The 20544-nt window shown below is 40.0% G+C and overlaps 1 protein-coding gene across 2 annotated transcripts; it reads left to right on the top strand.

Moving 5' to 3' along the window:
* Positions 1 to 197: 197 nt before the first annotated feature.
* On the top strand, positions 198 to 20519 carry il23r (interleukin 23 receptor). Of its 2 annotated transcripts, none has more exons than XM_061737793.1 (18): positions 198 to 448; positions 591 to 759; positions 862 to 963; positions 1848 to 1977; positions 2129 to 2307; positions 2741 to 2855; positions 2970 to 3136; positions 4378 to 4502; positions 4579 to 4780; positions 4889 to 4974; positions 5746 to 5941; positions 6031 to 6210; positions 7538 to 7636; positions 7740 to 7895; positions 15491 to 15631; positions 15813 to 15900; positions 16277 to 16367; positions 17137 to 20519. In XM_061737793.1, the coding sequence occupies exons 3-18, from the start codon at positions 903 to 905 to the stop codon at positions 17818 to 17820; spliced, it is 2700 nt and encodes an 899-aa protein (XP_061593777.1). In that variant the 5' UTR covers positions 198 to 448; positions 591 to 759; positions 862 to 902; the 3' UTR covers positions 17821 to 20519. The 2 variants fall into 2 exon arrangements, with proteins under 2 accessions (XP_061593777.1, XP_061593776.1); XM_061737792.1 differs by having other exon boundaries at positions 2732 to 2855.
* The last annotated feature ends 25 nt before the right edge of the window (positions 20520 to 20544 follow it).

Genomic DNA, 20544 nt, shown 5'->3' with positions numbered 1-20544 from the left:
TTCTGGATGCCTCTCACCTCATAGCCTACATTTGGAGCTGCAATTAAGAAAAAGAGTCTCGACCTTTTGTGGAGAAACAAGTGAAGCAATAATTGAAGCATTTTACTTTCTTGACACAATTGTCTGCTAACACCAGCATGTTTAATGGGAGCAGGTTGTTTGTTTCAAGTTTCACTGAACCTCTGTGGTGATGAAAAACAGGCAACTGAAGTAGGGCACAGCTGTATGTTCAAAGTTTCTGCTTTGCCAAAATACCACAAAACTAGGTCAATGGCCTCTTTTATGATTTATATGACATGTATAAGAAAGATCACTTTAGTCAGACGCACCTCATAGCCTAAAAGCGAGGAGTCGGAGGAGCCGGAGGAGCTGGGACTTTATTGAAAGTCACTAACCAGAAGTCATCGGATCGTATTGTGATAAGAAAACCCGGACGAGCGACATTCTGGTGAGTGTTATCTCATCTGGTTGGTGTGGTCTGATTAAAAAAAAAAAAAGTTGGATAGTTGGATATGATCATGTTTACAGGACATGTTTTTTTAATCGTATTTTTGGCATTGACGCATTTTCTGTTGATTTCATACTTTTAGCAGAACAAGCGCGACCCACGCCTCTCTTATCTCACATGTGCTGCTGAGACGCATCTGCAGATGTTATCACGTTATTAGCCATGTAAAGGGAAGAAGGCAGATAAACCAAACACTGCTCTATCCTGTCATTTTACTGACAACACTCCTGTTCTGCACCAGTAAAGCGGAGGTAGGGTTTATCTCCATGCACAGTAATAATCTGTGATTTATAATTAGAATAATCTGTGATTTTAATTAGATTAATATTATAACAGTATTTTTTTGTCCTCAGCTGCTGAGTGGGGTCCTCCACTTTAACAGCGATGAGTTGCCATGAATCTCTCCTCGACCACCTGGAGATGTATAATCGTTCTCCTCACTTTTTCTGTCAGAGGTGAGTGGCTTTTACAGCGTTTTTCTCTTCACTTCGGGCTCGAACAATTATCACCATGTCAGAACGGCGAACCGCGAGTTGGAGCAGGAGGGCGCTCGAAGTTTGTCTTAATGCTGATTTATGGTTCCGCGTTACACCAACGCAGCGCATACGCCGTACCCTACGGCGTAGGATCTGCGTCGATTAAACGCGGAACCATGATTTAGGCTTTAGTCAGTCTGCGTAAAAAAATAACGATACATTATTAGTGAAACACCTCGGCCCTCCGAGACCAGATTTAAACGTCAAAACACGTTTCTGTAAGGAAATCTTACACTTAAGACCCGGAATTGTACTTTGTACATATAATTTTGCAGTTGAAAATAATATGTTGATGGTAGTTCAAGATATTATAAATGGTAGTGTTGGAATATCAAAGTTACACTTAAACTAAGTAATTAATTTAATTAGTAATAAGTAATCACTAGCTGGAAACCTGTTTATGTGTGACCACAATGTATGTGACCACTGCTTCCTCTGTTGATTTCTAACACACACACACACACACACACACACACACACACACACACACACACACACACACACACACACACATATATATATATATATATATATATATATATATATATATATATATATATATATATATATATCGTCTATAGATCGTCTTGATCATGTCTACATTCCTAAATGCATTGAGTTGCTGCCATGTGATTGGCTGATTAGAAATCTGCGTTAACTAGCAGTTGGACAGGTGTACCTAATAAAAGTGGCCAGTGAGTGTATAAACGGAACATGGCGATTCTGCCAACATCACCGGCAGTAGCACCCCCTGAGAGGTTTTTCAGGAGCTGCCACTTCTGACGTGCTCCTGTCTTCATCAGGCTGCCCTCTCCTCCCAGCTGACTGCATGAAATTCATCCCTCTTGGATACCTGATGGTGGAGCGGGCTCCACCCTTCCTCCTGGGCTCTGACCTGACGGTGTACTGTCACATCAATGAATGTGATTGGGGGTAGGAATAGTACAAATATAATATGATCCATTGTCATAGACTTTACTGTTACATTACGTTGTTTGTCTGCGTGATGTTTCCCAAAAATACTGCTTTAAATTATATTTTTTTAAAGTCTGATTCCCATGCAGTCTGTCTTATTGACTTCCAGGTCCAAAATGTTCCTGGAGTTGGATGGTGCGAATGTGAATCTGTCGAAGAGACTCAACTGCACCTCAACTGTGTTCCATGTGGCCCCCGTGAGGCCACGGTCCTCAGTGGTCTGCAAGCTGATGCGTGCTCACATGTCTGCTCTGAATGTTGTCAATGGACTGGATCTTCAGGCTGGGCGTGAGTGCAGCTCCCTACCAAGAGTGTATCTGTTTAAAAATAAAACCAGCGGGTGCAAGAGACATACAAGAGATATACGGAAATGAGTTAGTGTCATCTATAAGGCCTGAACACATACAAATGAGCAATTATTTGTAAATATACTGTTTGTTAAGTATTTGGACAGTGGTAAAGACATTGTGGTTGATAATAGGTATTTAAATGAAAACTAGAAATCCTTGCAGACATGCACCTGTTTCATAAATTACAATGATACTCAGTCATTGCATGACTTGCAGATGTTTCTAACCCAGAGAGGATTTACTTAGATAAGCTTCACGTTTCTTTGCTTGAAACCAACTAAACAGTACAAAAAGTAAAAATAAACAAACAGAAAATGCTATTTATGTTATATATATTTATATGTATTGTTCTGACCTTGAAGTCCCTCCAGATGAACCCAAAAATATCATCTGTGAAACAACGAGGAGCTCAGAGTTCGTCGTCTGCTCATGGCAGAAAGGAGGTGAAACTTACCTGGATAAATACTACAACATTTCACTAGTCAGGTGTGTTTTCTGTGTACATCTCCATTTTTGTTTGATTGATTTTTATTGTATGTCAGTATATACTATTGATAAAATCTTTAATGTTTTTGTTTTTTTTTGTTTTTGCATTATTAGACTAAATGGGACCCAAGTACTGTTGGAACAAATCAAAGATGCTGAGGAAATCTCCATACCACAAGCAATACTAGTTGAAAACACTAAATATGAATTGATCATTACCGCTTACAACTACCTTGGAAAGTCACAGTCTGAGCCGTTCATCCTCTGCGTCCAGGATGTAGGTAAGCATCTACTTTTGTTATACTTGAACAGGACTTGTTATGCAGAGACAGAACATCACAAACCCGAATCATATTTGAGTTATTCACCGGGAGACGATTTGTTCAGAGCTATGACACCCATTGTAAAGAAGAACAAACTAATGAAGAAGCCTTCCTTAAACCTGCCGCTATGATGCGTGAGGTTTTTTTGGACTGTATCCCTTTGATACGGTACAAACCACAGCATGCTACAGACATTTCATGAATGCCTCAGGAAACACACAAAAGTATATGTGATCAATATTTTATCATCTTTACTGTGATGATGATGATTCTTATGAGGTGAGTCATCTTGTTTAAGCGACATTTTTCTGAAGGGACCCGTTGCTCCGCTGTTCTCTGCCCACTCCTGTCACGGCTTAAGTGAACTCTACAACTTTTCACACCCTCGTCAACAAGCCTGCATCTCCCTGCATGACCTGCCTGACCACTAGGGCTGTTCGATTAATCGATTTTAAATCGTAATCGCGATTATGTAATGAGAACGATGTTAAAACGTGAAAATCGTAAAATCGATTTTTCACTTTTTTTTTTTTACCTTGTCTGCACACATATTAATGATTGATACCATATTAATGATTGATGGAAATACCTCTCAATACCTGCAACAAGTGCCCCATCGGAGAGGCTCTTTAGTGTAGGAGGGGGCGTTGTAACATGCCACCGGGTAGACCGGCTCGTGTTCCTTGCAAAAAACTTGCAAATGTGAATAGCAAATGTAATGACTGACATTACACACCTCTACCTGCTTCATGGGTTGCATTATTATTTAGCATGCAAAGATCCAGTTTAGTTTAATTAGAAAATGTCTTGTTTTATTTAATTGGAAACATAACTTACTGTATGTTTGCAAGTGCTGATTTGCTGATTTTTTTTTTCAGAGATAAAACTTTATATTTTATTATATTTTTTAAAACTTTTTTTCAACTTATTTTACAGAGTTTTGCACTCTATTCATTCATTTTGGTTTAATAAGAGCAAAGTTTGCACTTAAAGCCCAATGGGGCAAATGTTCAATAAAAAAACAGCATATTTGAAATCATTTCTTTGCCTTTTGTCAATTCACAAAATAATCGTAATCGTAATCGAAAATCGGATTTTGAGAGAAAAAAATCGAGATTTTATTTTTGGGCAAAATCGAACAGCCCTACTGACCACCATTGCATTTTGGTCATTACTGCAGCATTCCTCTTGTATTGCAGTGATACCAGAGACCCCACGTATCGTGAAGGTCGAGTTTGGGAGCAACTTCAGTGCCGTGTTACACTGGGAGACCTCAACGCGTCTCAGAACCCATACCAGGCTACGTGCAGATAACGGGTCCTGGGTAAAGTGATAACAGCATCTGCAGTAGATTTGTGGTTATTTTCAGCACCAGTGATCTAATTGCCTGATGTTTCCAGGAAATGAGAGAGGGAACACAACTTGGGGAGGGTCTGATACAAGTGGACAGCCTTAGACCCCTGGCTGTATATGAGTTCCAGATGAGAGTGTGTGACGCAGCGTCAGGGCTCACAGACACCAACACATCCAGGTGGACCGTCAGCCACAGAGCCACCTGCAGCAGATGGAGCCCTTCTGTGATGACGAGGAGCCCTGGAAAAAGCAAGTCGATCACTTATATTTATCACCAAAACGAAGGCGGTCTTCATCTGATGAAAGTTTCTTGTCAATCATTCAAAAGCCATAACTTGTGGTTTCCCTCCTCTGCAGGTCTGTCTCAGCCGCTCCATGTGTGGAGGACTGTGGGAACCCCGCAGGACACGAACGGGCTGAAAAATGTTACTGTTTTGTGGAAAGTACGGTGCTTTAGTGAATTATGAAGCCTGGTTATAAAAAAAAATCACAGCCAGCATTTACGTGTTGACGCCATATGGGTTAAAATTGTCCTGCAAATTTGGGTCTCATGTGGGTTTCTCTCTGTAGGGTCTGCAGTGGCACTGCCCGTGTTTGCACATTCGGACTCTTAGTGGGATCTGCTTTTTCTTTTTTTTAAGCAGAGATAAGCTGCATCACCCGGGTCTCATGTCAATAAGCGTTCATGGGACCTTTATAAATACATTTGTATCTCTTAAGAGCCCCATATATTCTGCTGCCCATAAAATTTGAATAATCGTAATTTGCACTTTAGGCTAAATGTTAAAACAGGTTTGAACACCAAATCCACATGTTTTATACATCTATATCGCCCTGCTCAGTAATTACAATGAACAGTTTGCAGTTTTTGAAAAGAAATTCCTTTCTTGCACAGATTTAAATGATGAAATTAAAACAACTGTCATCACCGAAAAAAACGCTTTCTCTTGACATGAATTTCCCTCATAATCCACAATCCAGTATTGTCCTGCACATAACTCATCCTAAAACTGAAGCAGGTTATTTTGACTGTGTTGGTTGCATGTATCAAACATGCTACATGCCAAATACATTTGTAAAGAGTTTCAGGTGTATTTTGGAGAGAAATTAGTCCTCTGGTATGAAGGAATTACCCAAACTGCATAGCTATTCCTTAAAAATGTGATGAATTATATACAAATGAATGAAAACTGATCAGAGGACCTAATCCTCAGCCTCCAGCTCCAGAGGATTACAGCGGTGAGCTGCAACAGTACAAGATCTTTGTGGATGATGACCGTGAGGAGACCTGCACTGCTGCGTCCAGCCAGTGCTCAGTTCAGGTACCAGCAGGAAACCGGATGCTGAGTGTGAGCGCAGTAACCTCATATGGGACCTCTCCACCAGCTGAAGTGGAAATCAGATACTCAGGTACGTCAATGCTTCATGCAGAACACAAATACAGGTTAGATGGGGATGTTATGGGAAAATTCACCTATTGAAATGTTTCAACTGATCAGGTCTGTTGGGACCAATTCTGCGAGAGTTTGCTCCTTCAGCCAACGGCAATGCCGTCCTCGTGTCATGGACGTCGACTCTGGAGGAACTGCTGTACTACGTGATGGAATGGACATCTGTGCCTGCAGGAAGGCTGCAGTGGAGAAAGCTGACAAAAGATCTCACAAACACATCAGTCACAGGTACGCTTACCATTCAGGTGCAAATGCAGCAGAGTTCCTGTCTGCTCATATAACGTGCACATGTAACAAAATAGACATTGCATAACATCACAAATAGAAAAACTTTAACAATGGTGCAAATGTTTTAATTAAAAAAATGAGACTAAACATTTGCTTTTCCAGTGTCAGCTTTGCCTGCATCTGTTTATTCAGTGATTCTTTCCCAGCCTGCACCTGCAGACTCACACAAACACACTTCTCATAAGTAATATCGTGATTTTGTGAGCATGGTGTGTGGTTTTATCAGGACTTTAGCACTTTCCTTTAGGTGACAGCTTTGCCAACTGTTTCACCTGTCGCTGAAACCGCTGCTGTGCATCTGTCCCTGTAACAGAAACCACACATCGCCACAGTCTACAAAAATGTTTCGATACTTTGAACCAGACAAGCAGCATTAGTCACATTACCTGTGTGTGGTTTTAATGTTCTGGCTAATAAGCGTACACAAGCAAAGCAGAACTCTACTGTGGTTCCTTTTCAGGAAAGTCAACAAAGAAAAGCTCATCTAAGTTTGGAACTATTGTGTTGGATAGCATTAGTTTTGGCAAAGCTGAGGAAAATGGGTGTAGTGGTAAGATTGAGAGAAACCTTGATTTTTATTTTTTTAAAGGACATTTATGCCTCCTTTTGAAATGGCTGAATATAATTGTTACAGTCAGTGAAAAGGGCAAAAAAAAAGTACAGTAAAAAGGAAAACAAACGTCAAAAGGGACTGAAAATAACCCTTCTTGTGAAAGTTTACAGTTACAGTAAAATAAAAACAGTATCAGCTTAAAAATAAATATTAATCAAGATATGTGTCAGCTTTTCTTTTTTTTTAATTAACAGCTAGTGTGAAATAACTGTATCAAGAAAGAAATAGGAAAGCTGTGGAGGAAATTAGAATATTCATTCATAAATGATTGTTTATGTATGATTGTATGATTAATTTTTAGCTGGTTTGGAAATATTTTCAAGTTGAATTAAATTTTATTTTTAAATAAATGAATTAAATATGGGCTCAGTAGCCGAAAATGCAAAACTATGTCTAAAGTAATAATAATTAAAGTAATGATAAGAATAATAATATTTATACTTCCTCATTTAAGAATAAAGACGCAGTGATTAACAAACAAAAAATATTAAATGGTGACCTCTTGTGGCCATTTTAATAACTGCACCTCATTTACTGTTGCCATACCACCACCTGTTTAGAAAGTAAAATCTTATGATACTCTTAGATCAAATAGGAAAATAAATTTGATGATCATGACGTAAAGTGCAGTTTCATTTTCCAATATGGTTTCAGGTTTGACTGCAGGTGTGAGGTATAATGTCTCTCTGTATGCTGTAACCACCAGAGGTGTCAGTGCTCCATCATCCACGCTGATCTACTCCCGAGAACAGAGTAAGATCCATTACCCCCACATGTCTGAGAAACAGATACCTTAGCCAGTTTCATCATCTGATAGATGTAATGGAGTTTGCATCCATCTGTGTGCGTGTTTCAGGGCCACTTTCTTCTCCCACCCTGCATGTGCTGGCACATGAGACCAAACGCATCCTGGTCCAGTGGGATGAGCCGCCTGTAGACCAGCAGAGGGGCTTCATCACAAAGTACACCGTTTATTTGCAGACACTGGACTCCAGCAACTCGGAACTCAACGGTGGGCATCCTAAATATTAGTGTGAATATAAGAACATAAATAAGATGGGCATTTGACACCATATATGATATCTTTCATACAAAGTTATTTTATGATGAAATTAAGAATGTTATTGTGGTGTAATGTCAAATAATTTCAGATTTTGGTTAAACATGCCCTTTAAGTAAAATCTATAGCTATTAAGCTGCCTTTAGAGCTCTGTTAAATGCCTCCCTCATGATAGAAATTCATGCTGATTTGAGGTGTGGAGGAAGCACAACTTTGCAGGGAGTTTCCTGTTCTTGCTCATCATCCGTCATGCCCTTTCTTTTACACGACATGCATTTGTACTTTACCTTGGTCAGGCAAATGTTTCCTATAATACCTGCTGTGTGCTCACACATGTGGTAAATTAGATATGCAGCAGTATGCATGTATTCTGTCTCAGTACAAGCCACAGTTACATGATGGAAAGCATGCAAGCAGCATTCCCTTGACACTCCCCTCCCTCAAAGTTTCAGTGCATCAGCAGGGTTTTTCAGCTCAGACTTCCCGTAACGTGGTGAAATTCAAACCTAAACTTGGCACTTTTGCAAGTTTGATATTTATTTATGTTGTATCATTACAATAGTGAACACATGTATATACAATATAGGGACCTTTCTATGGGTCTGATATTCAAAATTTTTGTTTTTTTAATTATTAAATATTTAAATGTAGCTTTTTCACTTTCACGGATTGAGATGTTGAGTTGAGTCAACTGAAGTGGGAAACGTGGCACGTCATCATTTTCACAGTCTTTCGATTTCTTTTTGATCTGGCTCTGACCACAAACAGGAAGCTGTGTAGGTTAATGCTGTTACTAACCAAGCTGGCTTAAAGACGTGTAACATCAGAACACCTGAGAACGTACCCTTTCCTGTTGCTGAAATATTTCACATGAACTGAATGTCTTTTCTTTTTTTATTCTTTTTGTTGGGTCTCTTCTCTTCCTCTGCTCTTAGGCTGTGAGCTGAGGTCTTTGCAAACTTGCAAAGTTTGTGACTCTTGTTGGTTTGGTAAAAAGAAAACAGTATATCGCTGTATGAAGATAGTTGGGCTCCAAATATATTTGAACATTAACTGTTGTGCTGCATTCAGTGATTTGAATGTTTTCAAAGCTGTCAAACTGAAAAGATGATCATATTTAACTTGCTTTCTGTTTTTTTTGTGTATACTTGCCTTACACATTTTTTGACTCATTTGATATTTTTTTTTCAACTCTTACTTACTCTCTTGCCAGGTGCTGAAAATTTCCCCTTACACTTTTTGGATTTGGTGTTTTGCGTGTGGAAAGTGTTGAGCTTCATTGGGCTGGGAATTGGGAATTGGACAAGTGCGGGTACTTAGTCTTGTTAGGGCCAGTGGCAGAGCCTGAGTAGAGTCTTCTGTGCTTGTTCTGCAACTTTATTATCTGGTTGAGTCAAGGTAGGGTGATACACTCCCTGTGGTGGTGTGGAATGCGTGTCTCGAATTTGCTCTCGAGTACTTTCTCGAGTATCCACCATCTTGGTAACATGCAAATTTGGGGTCCAGACACACCAAATCGCAAGTCTGTGTGTTGCATATCTTGTTTATTAAAATGTAATCTTTAAGATACATTGTAGGCTTTTTCTCAGTTTTTTCTGCAGTCATGCCCACAATCTGAGCTAAAATGTAATACCATACATTATTTATTATGATTGCAGCCATATTGACAACATAGAAATGAAAGCTCAAACTGACCAAATGTGTTCACATTGCTTAAAAAGCAGACTATTTGACATAACAGTTAGCTGTCACTATAAAAATCCATAGTAAAGCTCCTTTCCATGTTGGAAATATGCAAATACACCCAGATACACCCAATTATAAAAATAAGTATTCCAATGGTTTTCCCATGCTCTGAAACCATGAAATAGACACCAAGTTTGCATTTCTAGCCCATTTGGTTCAAAAGTTATCACCAAGCTATGTTTTGATAAGTGGCCAATATTAAGGCGGCCATATTGGACTTCCAGCAAAAAATTGGCCAGGTAGTCCATATAGGTTGTGTTCCTACTGGGTCATAGATATTATTTCTGGTGGACTACCTTTTATAGCAGGGCAAATGCAGCACACTAAGAAAACAGGGGACTTGCCCCCCGAGTATCTTGCTGTGGTAAGCAGATTCCAGGCTCCTTTGTTCTGTTTTAACCCCGAGATCTGCTCCCTGACTGACCGTGAAGGAAGCATCTGCATAAATCCAGTCATTTCTATTCTTATTTAGCTCCATTTTAAGTACTTCTTTATGTTACACTTCAAGTGTTGATTCTGAAAGAGGACTCTCTGGTGCACTGATGCAGATAGTGAGGATTTTATCGCCTGATCACTCAAACACGTGCAGAAATTGTGAGTGAAACTTCTGGAGTCAGATTGAGGTTATTATTGAAGCTGTGATTGTTTTTTCCAGTTTGCACCAATCTGGATTTTTTTTTCTTTTCATGTGTTTGCTCACACCAACGTGAGAGTGGAACTGTTTGGCTTAAGGTTTTTCTCCCACTAGTGGAGTTTTTACCTGCCATTGTTTATTTAATAATTGCTCGGTGGTCATGTTATGGGTCTCTGGAAAGCGTCTAGAGACAACTTTTCTTGTATTAGACGCTATATAAATAAAATTGAATTGAATTGAATTGAACTATGTGCTGACAACAAACTGGATTTTCACTTTTCGTCTTCATCTTGAAGGATGCAAGAGACATTATTTCCAAATTTTATTTCAAATTTAGTTTTGTCAGACCAGAGGACACTTTTTTTCTATTTTGTATTTTCACTTAACATCATCAGTCCATGTTGCAGAGAAGAAGGACAGAGATTGAAGCTGTATTTATTAAAACAAGCATTGCACAAATATAGGAAACTATACATATTCGCTATAGTGGGGCATATTTAGTTAAAAGACGACTCTTTATGCCAAAGATGATGGTAATTTCTGATATTCTGATATTAGCGTCACCTCATTCAGTTTGCACCACTGAGACAAACTTGAACGGCAGCAGTATAGGCGATGCGAAGTTTGCAACCTGGAAAAGACGCAAACGTAGGACCTCTGGATGACGCCTTTATCCTTTGGTCCAACCTCGAAATGTATATCACACAAAAATAAATCAAAATTTTGATAAAATATTGTGATTTTAAACCATTATGAACAATAAATGTCTGTGATAAGTGCACGGATAACAAGAAATCTAAACCTTAAAAGAGCCATATTCTCACCACACTATTTTTATGCTCCACTGCTGCCTTTGTGTTGATTGTGTCATTGAGAGGTCAAGACTTTTTCAGATTTTTAATACATTCAGTTAATTAATCTATTTGTTCTGTATCCAAGACAAGTTTATCTTATTAAAATGTAATAAATAATGTTGAACATAATTTCTCCATGTACATTCCCAGTTTTTAGAAGAATAATTTCAGAAAAAAAGCCACAATAGAGCAGATAATTTGTACATATCACTTTCCCACCAATCGAGAATCACAGTATGATGGAAAGATTGATGAAAAAAAACTCTCGATTTTAACTCCTTTTATTTATTCTTTATTAGGAATTGACTGATTTCTTGAAGTAAAAGTTAATAATGGGAGGAACTCAAAACTTTTACTGAAAGTGAACATAAACCTCTGCGATGCTCTTCATCTAATAGTAATAAAAAAATGTATTTGTAAGGCACTTTTCATAAAATAATCTCAAAGTGCTACAGATACCAGCAAACAAAAAAAAAAAAAAGGAATAAAATCAAGACACATAAGAAAAACAGAATTAAAAGCATAAAAGCACAGAGACAATAGAAATAACTATATCTATAAAAGACCAGGGAAAGACTTCAATTCAATTCAATTTTATTTATATAGCATCTAATACAACAAAAGTTGTCTCTAGGATCTGTCCAGAGACCCAGAACATGAACATAAACCCCTGAGCAGTTATTACATAAACAATGGCAGGTAAAAACTCCCCTAGTGGGAGAAAAACCTTAAGCCAAACAGTGGCAAGGAAAAACTCCCCCTTACCCTGCGTTCACACTGAAAGCGTAAAAAATCTCCTGACACCAGCATAGCGCTGCTTGGTGCGTTCACACTGAAAGCTGCATGTACTGTCGACACCTGCAGTGGGTGGGGCTAAAGCTGCGCTGCAGAACTGGAGGGAACAAAGTGTATATAGCCTACACATATCTATATATAGCGTGTACATCTTCAGTTTTCTATTTCACCATGGATCCCACTTTGGGAAGCCTTCTTTATATTTTAGCGTTATTTCCGCATAGATAAGAGTGAGTTTGATGCTCCTTAACAAGGTTGGTCCTGGATCAACAGCAACCATCGTTGGTCCCGGTGAAGCTGCAGTCTGTCTGCGGTGAACACTGAAGTTTGTTAGTGCACAGCTCTGCTCATGTACGCATGTGAATGATTGTATGTTTGTGTCTACACGAAAGTACAATCTGCATTGAGGCTTCTTGCTTCGGGAATCCCAGTCTGTGATTGGACGCTGCCTCGGCGTCGCCGCTGCTCATTTGCATAAAGTTCAGATTTTTCAACCTCAAATTGACCCGCTGCTCTGGCTGCTCTCGACGTGCGTTTTCATAGAAAATGAATGGCAGCCGGCTGCCTATGATGCACGTGACGCTTTCAGTGTGAACGCAGGGTTAGGAGGGAAGAAACCTTGAGCAGGACCAGGCTCATAAGGGGGGACCCTCCAGCTGAAGGCCAGACTGGGGTGGTTGGGGACGTCAGCAACACACAGCAGACATCCACACAGCAGACATCCACACAACAGACATCCACACAGGCAGGTGGAAGCAGCAGCGGGATGACCAGAGGGGGGACTGCAGGCCAGTACGCAGCTCCTGAAGCTCCGGCCTGCAAACATGCACAAAAGAGAAAAAAGGGGGCCAGCAAGAGAAACTACAGGAACGATGGACAAAAATGATGGCTGTGCGATATAATAAATAAAAATGGAAAAGGAGAAGAGAGGAAGGGAAGAGAGGAAGGGAAGAGGAGAAGAGAGGGGAAAAGAAGAAGAATGAGAGGCACAGCCCAGTGGATCATTTCCTGAACAGAAAAGTCTTCAGTCCCTTTTTAAAAGTGTCCACAGACTGGGTTTGACGTAGGTGTTCAGGTCGGGAGTTCCAGATGTGGAGGCAGCGGAGCAGAAGGCTCGGCCTCCCTTGGAGCGGAGTCGTGGGGGGGCTGAAAGAGGTGGTTGGTGTTTTGTGAGCGGAGGTTACGGGTGGATGAATGAGGGGCAGTGTTGTGCTAGTTACTGAAAAATAGTAACTAGTTACCGTTACTAGTTACTTCATTAAAAAGTAACTCAGTTAGTAACTCAGTTATTTAGACCAAAAAGTAATGCATTACTATGAACAGTAACTTTTTAGTTACTTAAAAAAAATATATATATATTTATAATGCTCCCATTTAATGCCCCTCTAGCCTTCATTTCAGCAGGTACTGTATGGATTTGCATTGTGCACCGTGTTCTGCATTCTGATTGGTTAAATAGTCTCCCCGCTTCACTTTCTGTGTCAATAACGTTGGTCGCTTAGCAACAATGCTGATAATGGCAAATGAGCTTCAGCAGCAGCTCAAGAACGGGACCCTTTGATGAATCGTTCATTACAGTCTCAGATATAATCGATGGTGGCATGTCGGTTTATAAGAATCTTTTTTCCCAGAAGAAAAAAGAGCAACAACAACGACCCATAACTATTTTCTTCTCTCGAAAAAACCTGCACCGCGGGCTTTAGGAGAAAAAGACACTACAGAGTCAGGATGCAGCGGCTCAGAAGAGCAGTGCCAGGCGGTGCTGATCTCCACAATTTGAAGCCTTTTATAATAATTGTAAAAAAAAAATCACTTATCACGTGTTCTTTTTGGAACGTAACCCTTGCGAAAAACGAGGGATTACTGTAATGACAATATCTCCACCGCTCATGTTTTTGAATGCACACACACTACGTTTCCTCCGGTCTCCGCGTGTGGGGAAAAAAAGCTTCACTGTAGCCAGAAATAACGGAGTAACGCACCGTTTGGTAACGGTAATTGCGTTAATGAATTAAAAAAGTAATGTGTTAGAGTATTAGTTACCGCCAAAACTAACAGCATTACTGTAATGCGTTACTAAATAACACGTTAGTCCCAACACTGGTGAGCGGTAAGGAGGTCTTTGAGGTATTGAGGGACATTGCTGCAGATGCAGAGGCGGGTGATGAGGGAAATCTTGTATTGGATTCTTGAGGTTATGGGAAGCCAGTGTAGGTTCTGAAGAATAGGGGTGATATGGTCGTATATGCGAGTTTTCATCAGAGTTCGGGCAGCACAGTTCTGAATGAATTGAAGTTTCCTGAGGTGTTTGTTGGGGATACCGATGATTAGGCTGTTACAGTATTCGAGCCTGGAGGAGATTAGGGCGTGGACGAGTTTTTCTGCATCGGAGAAAGTGAGGAAGGGGCGGAGTTTAGATATGTTCCTTATGTGGAAAAAGCAAGTTTTGTACAGATGTTTGATGTGGTTTACAAAGGTAAGTTGTGGGTCCAGCTTCACACCGAGGTTGGTAACAGAGGTAGAGAGGGGGATGACTTGACCGGAGAAGGAGATGGTGGTTATGGGTGATGACTGGACCTGGTGAGGGGTGCCAGTTTGCATGGCTTCGGTTTTGAAACTGTTCAATTTTGTTTTGTCAATCTTGTTTTTGTTGTTTACTTGATGACAACCCGGTTGATTTTTCACTCAATCTTGGACTGTGTTCTTGTGCTTGTACTGGCGCAGACATGCCGGGGTGAGGAACTTCTTAAATCGATTATATACCATTTTGGTGTCCTCTTTTATAACAAAATCCTTCGGTTCAGGGAGTTCTTCAATTACTTCAAATTGTTTCAAATTCTCAGTAATTACTGACCCGTTATTCCTTCTTGGTCTCTGCTTCTTTGCTTCTTGCTCAGAAACCCCATCGTGTTGGGAGACCAATGCCGTTTCAGTGGCCTTTTCATTGGCCCCCACCAGCTCAGAGACGCCCTCTGATTCTGCAACTACTTTTATTGCCAACTCTTGCAAAATTATCAAGTTTGGTGTTGGTATACCATCTTCTTTTTGTGCAGAAACCCCATCCTGTTCAGAGACCAATGCGGTTTCAGTGGTTGGTACCAGTTTGGACAACACTTCTGGTCCAGTCAGTTTGCCAGAACTGATAGCCGAATAAGCACCTCCTCTTTATTATATGTCACTTTTAAACTATGCTTTCTCCCTGAAGGCAGGCAGAAGAAGGTGAATGACAATGTGCAAATGAGTACCCTGTACCCAATATATAGCAGTCCTAGTTTTCTGTGATGGACAGTCCATTAAACAAATTGCAGACACACATTTCTCCAGGTCCCACTACACGACTGGTTGTTTTTACTTTATTTTACTGTTACTTTTTTACTTTGCATATCTAACACTGACAATAAATCTGCGAGGTTCAGCCAGTCAGGAACAGCCATAATGCATAATCTAAAGGGTTACATCCATTAACAGTATTAACAATATCTGCAGTCAACTGAGTAAAGTCCTTTGCTCCTCTGCAGTGACAGTGTCTGGATCTGGATGGAGACGGATGTGGCTGGACTGTCCAGAAGGAGCTCTGGCTCTCCAGCTAACAGCATCCAACGCCGCCGGAGAGGGACCACGAGGGACTCTCATCTCCTCCCACCCTGCAGCTCCTGCAGGTCAGCGTGCTTCTGCCACCAGAATAACCATTTTTTAACCAGAATAAACCCATAAATTAAAGAAAATGGGTCACTTTGTTTTATTTTGATTTGTCTTAAAATAAAGAATACAATTATCTTTTCGTATTACATTTAAGAAATATGCTGAACTATGGGGTCTTTTTCTTCTTATTTCCTCCAGTTGGCCTGGTGATCGTGATGGTGTTCATCACTGCTATCTTCATCGTAATCGTAACCAACCTGCTGTGCTGCGGTTGCGTGAGAGAAAGGTGACATTAAATATCCATCACACTCATCTTTCCGGGGAAACTGTCGTAACAGACACAACACACCACAACAGCGGAAATAGTGAAAGTGAGAATAAATGGGGCTGACTTATTAATCAGTATCCTCAACCCGATTGTGCATAAGTTTTGTTTTACGAATAATAAGGACGGATGCTGCTGCGGTTGACTTGTGTGAAATGCTACACCACAACATGACCAGATGAGCAAAATATCACCCAGTTAACGTGAATAGAAACCTAAACACTAATCTGAAACTGCTGCTTTTTTTCTGTGAAAATCTCAATTTGGCATTAATAGAACAGAACAGGTTTTGTTTATTTTGCAGACTGAAAGCCTGATTTGTCCTTTTGTCTCTCAGGATCAAACAGAAATGCGTATCTTGGGGTCCATCGTGGCTTGTTGGAAACTTGCCGAAACCAGGACGCAGTAATGCCATCAGACTACTGACGGTAATGAAGTCAAGCAGACAAAGTCTGTTCATAGTTGTGTTACCCTTCTCAAATATGAACTGAGTAATCGGTTCAACTAAAACATCACAAGCAACTGCACCGAAGCACAAACACCAAACAATCACCCCACATGTGAAAATGGCTTTATTTATTGGTTTATTTGACAGGGACAATGCACATCAATAAAAACATTGCTGTAAATGTGCCAGAGTTAGCCAAGAGGCTATTTTTCATCTATAGTCCCTACAGATGTAAGAATACAAAAAAGTACAGAAAGATACAGAAAGTACAGAAAAGTACAAAAGTACAGAAATACAGAAAGGTGAAATTAAGTTTTAGTGCTGACAGAGCTGAATATTAATCAACCATTTCTTTAAATGAGCTCTAAATAAACTGTATGTGTCCAGTTCTCTGATAGTTGCAGGGATGGAGTTCCATTCTTGTGCAGCTTTAACAGAGAATGTAGACTGACTAAAAGCACTTTTTCTGAGTGGAATAATACAATCCCCTCTTGCTGCACCTCTTGTGAACCGATCAGCAGTTGTTCTAATGTTGACAAAGTGTCTGAGTGGAGGAGAAGTCAGGCCGTATATAATCTTGTGCATAAGACAAACATCTACATATTTAATCATATTTTCCCAACTCAACAAGTTATATGTTTTAGTATTGGGCAATGATGAAAATGTACTGATTTCTTATCAAGGATTTTGAGTGTTCGTTAATATTTTGTTTCTTTAATATTTGTATCTTTTTTTGTTTTTGTCTCCAGGACAACAGAAGCGAACCAATATTCTCGTCCACCGACAGTGACCCTCCACTGTCTCCCATCATCATGCTTTCCCAGGAGATGGATGAGGTGTACCCCACCATCCAAGTAGAGGTGTCCCAGACCGGATCTGAACAAACCGCAGCAGGGACATCTCTCTCAATGACAGACAGCAGGACAATACTTGTGGAGGATGGGGGCTACAAACCACAGATTATTTCACTGTTCCCGCTAGAAGAGGTGCAGGATGCAGAGGAGAGGGATGTTCCAGCGCATGAAGAGGAAAATAGTTGTTCAAATGAAGGATTACTGGGAAGCTTCCTGTCCGGTGTGGATGTTAATTTTTCTGGATCCTCTCAGGGGCCGACTCTCAGCTCTGTTGGGGTTTTTTTGTGGCCTCAAGCTGGTGAAACAAGTGTCTTGACTAAAGTCGTCTTGCAAGAGACGACACATGGGGATGACATGGCAGACTTTCGCTGTCTGGATCTAAAGCAGGATGGCTCAATGGCCACTGACACTGTTGGTAATTGCTCGTCTGCAGGCGAGACGACACTGAACGGCGGTTACTTACCTCAGCCTGGGTCAGCTCCGTGTCACTCAGCACACAGATGTGACAGGGATGATGGGAGTGACACAAACTGTACTGCTGGAGTATGCAAGATGGTATTAAAGGAAGAATCTCTATGACTTTCAGTAATCAGTAGGAAAACCTGGATCGAATTATAATCAGCTCTGTCAAACACAATGACCCATGATTCCTCAGATCTGCATTTATGCACTTTCTGTCTCTGTCCGTATGAATGTAAATATGGCACAAAAATGATTGTTAGTAATGTGTTCTAAGCAGTAGTTTCATATGTGTAATATTAAGAATCTGGACACCAGTACAATTCATGTTAAGTGAGCAGTTACTCAAATGTTCAGGTTATAGGTATGTAATAATAGCAGGGGCTAAGCCAGTGTCAGCTGTCACGCTGCATCATTTTCCTCAGAGGATGGACGCAACTACAGTAACTTTGTTCATTTCTTTGCTTTTCCTTCTGTATTTTTTGGAAGTTGACATATTTTCAGGGTTGTTGCCTCACATTGGTAGAAATGTTCAAAGTGTAGGTAACTTTATCCCCTTCAGAGTTGTAGAATCACCGGTCATAACGTGAAAACTGTGTGAACATCTACAACATTGTATGGTTGACCTTTTTGATTCTGCAGGGATTGAAATGTAGTCTGTTGCACACAGGCATGTCCTCCACACACCCAAACCCTCCAAATGTGTCCTTACATCTAACTGATGCTGTAGGTGTTGCCTTGTGTTGCTTGTTGTCTTCTTTTCCTGCTTTCAAATACATTAACACCTTCATGGACAAAATAAAAGACCAGCAGGAGGGGTTAGATATCCCCAAATCTGAGCTTCCCTTTATTCCCTTTTTAGCTACCTGTTAAAATCCCATATCGTCCCCAAGAGAGGACTTCCTCCCGAACTGCAGATGTACCTGTGGTTCCTACGGTTTCCAAAAGTAGAACAAGAGGCAAAGCATTTAGTTCTCAGCCACCTTTCCTGTTTAAGCAGCTGCCAGATAGTGTTAGGAAAGCAGACATCTCGACCTTAGTATTTAAAAAGGTTTAAAAAGCTTTAATTTTGATAATGCTTAAAGTATCAGATAGTTTGTTGATGTCATCCTCATACTGGATTGTACTGAAGTCCAATCAGATTGAACATAACTTATTGAGATTTGACTTTGTAAACTTTGACTTCTTGTGTGTAAAATGCCTTTAAATTACCTTATTATGAATTAGCTATATGCGTTAAGTGAATTGAGCTGTGGTGTGTTAGCTGTGAACTTTTTGCATATGTTAACTGATTAAAGTAGCCCTTAGATAGAATATTTCTGAGTTCAAGAACTAGAGAAGAAAATATTAAACTTGCATCATATTATAAAATGATGCTGCTTACTGTTTAAAAACAGGTTAATTAGTGATTTTTGATTTACTCATTATTTATTTGACAAAAGCAGAAGCATATTTATTCTTTCTAAGGACTTTATGAGTTTGAAAAAGTTGCTATACTGTGTAAAATGCAAATGAAAACACAATGCAATGCTCTTTAAATCTCATAAACTCACATTTTATGCACAATAGAACATAGAAAACATATCACGTGTTTACACTGAAGAAATGGATCATCTTAAGATTGAGGGCAGCTATATCAGTAGCTCATGACATCTGTGAACTGAGAAGATGAGTTAAAACTGGAGTTTTGGGAGGAGAATGTCATTCCCTCCTTGTCTGATACAGGATTCAAGCTGTTCAGCATTCCTGGGTCTTTTTTTGTCATATTTTTAGTTTTATAACAAGCCAAATATTTCCAGTTGGAAAAGGCTCTGGTCGACAGGACAGTAGTCCTCTCCCATGAAAGAAAACATGCTGTTGGTAATTGGTGCAGAATCTGGTTTAGCAGCTTCTTGCTGAAAGATGCAAAGTCTCCCTGAAAAAGACACTGTGTGGATGGAAGCACATGTTTCTGTAAGGCCTTCATATAACTTTCAGCATTGCTTGTTCCTTTCCAGAGCTGCAAACTGTCCATTTCATTGACAATAATACAACCATGTACAATAATATGGTTTTAACACATGCCCTCCAAGGCTCCAAGGCTCATGGACATCAGAGTGGATTTGTGACCCTTGCAGAGATTTAGATATTCAAAATCTTTTGATGACATTTTGTACTGTAGATATAAATACTGGTGGGATATAAATACTCTTTTCCATTTTACCCTGAGGAACATTATTTTAGATTTTTTTCACAGAATCTATACAAATTTTTTCACTGATGAAAACTTCCCATTGTTACTTCTGAGCGACTCTTACTCCTTAGAAAGGCTCTTTTAATGCTAAATTATGTCCCTGACCTGTTGTCAGTTAACCTAACAACAGGTCGTCACTCAGTCTCCAAAGATGTTTGGGGATTTAAAAACTGTTGCAGTGTCTATTTGGAAAGATATCTCACACTGAAGGAGCTTTAGTCGAATTAAGTCAAAGCAAATATCTTATACAGCTGGCATTTTGATATTGTGCTGTTACTACTGCATGTTTCTCATCTTAGCCACTATGTTTTGTGAGCAGTGAAGTGACGCAAGCATAAAGTTATTCCAAAACATGCCCTAAGAAAAAAACGTCAGTTGGGGCTTCCCCTGCCACAGTCACTGGTTCATGTCGATGCAGCAATGTACTCCTGAACCCTCAGTACTTCTCACACCTGCAGCTGAACACCGTTTTTTTGTTTGATCATTTCCTGAGAGTCCTCTCCAGGGACGTAGCACCAAATTCTAGGCCCTGTACTCGCTCAATGTGAGTGGGCCCCTATCCATGCCAGGGCATGAGGCACCTGAGATTTTATTAAAAAGAGAGAAAAGAA

This window comes from Cololabis saira, chromosome 13 (assembly GCF_033807715.1).
Source record: "Cololabis saira isolate AMF1-May2022 chromosome 13, fColSai1.1, whole genome shotgun sequence".
Taxonomy (NCBI): Eukaryota; Metazoa; Chordata; class Actinopteri; order Beloniformes; family Belonidae; genus Cololabis; species Cololabis saira.
This window is presented reverse-complemented; position numbering and strand designations above follow the sequence as displayed.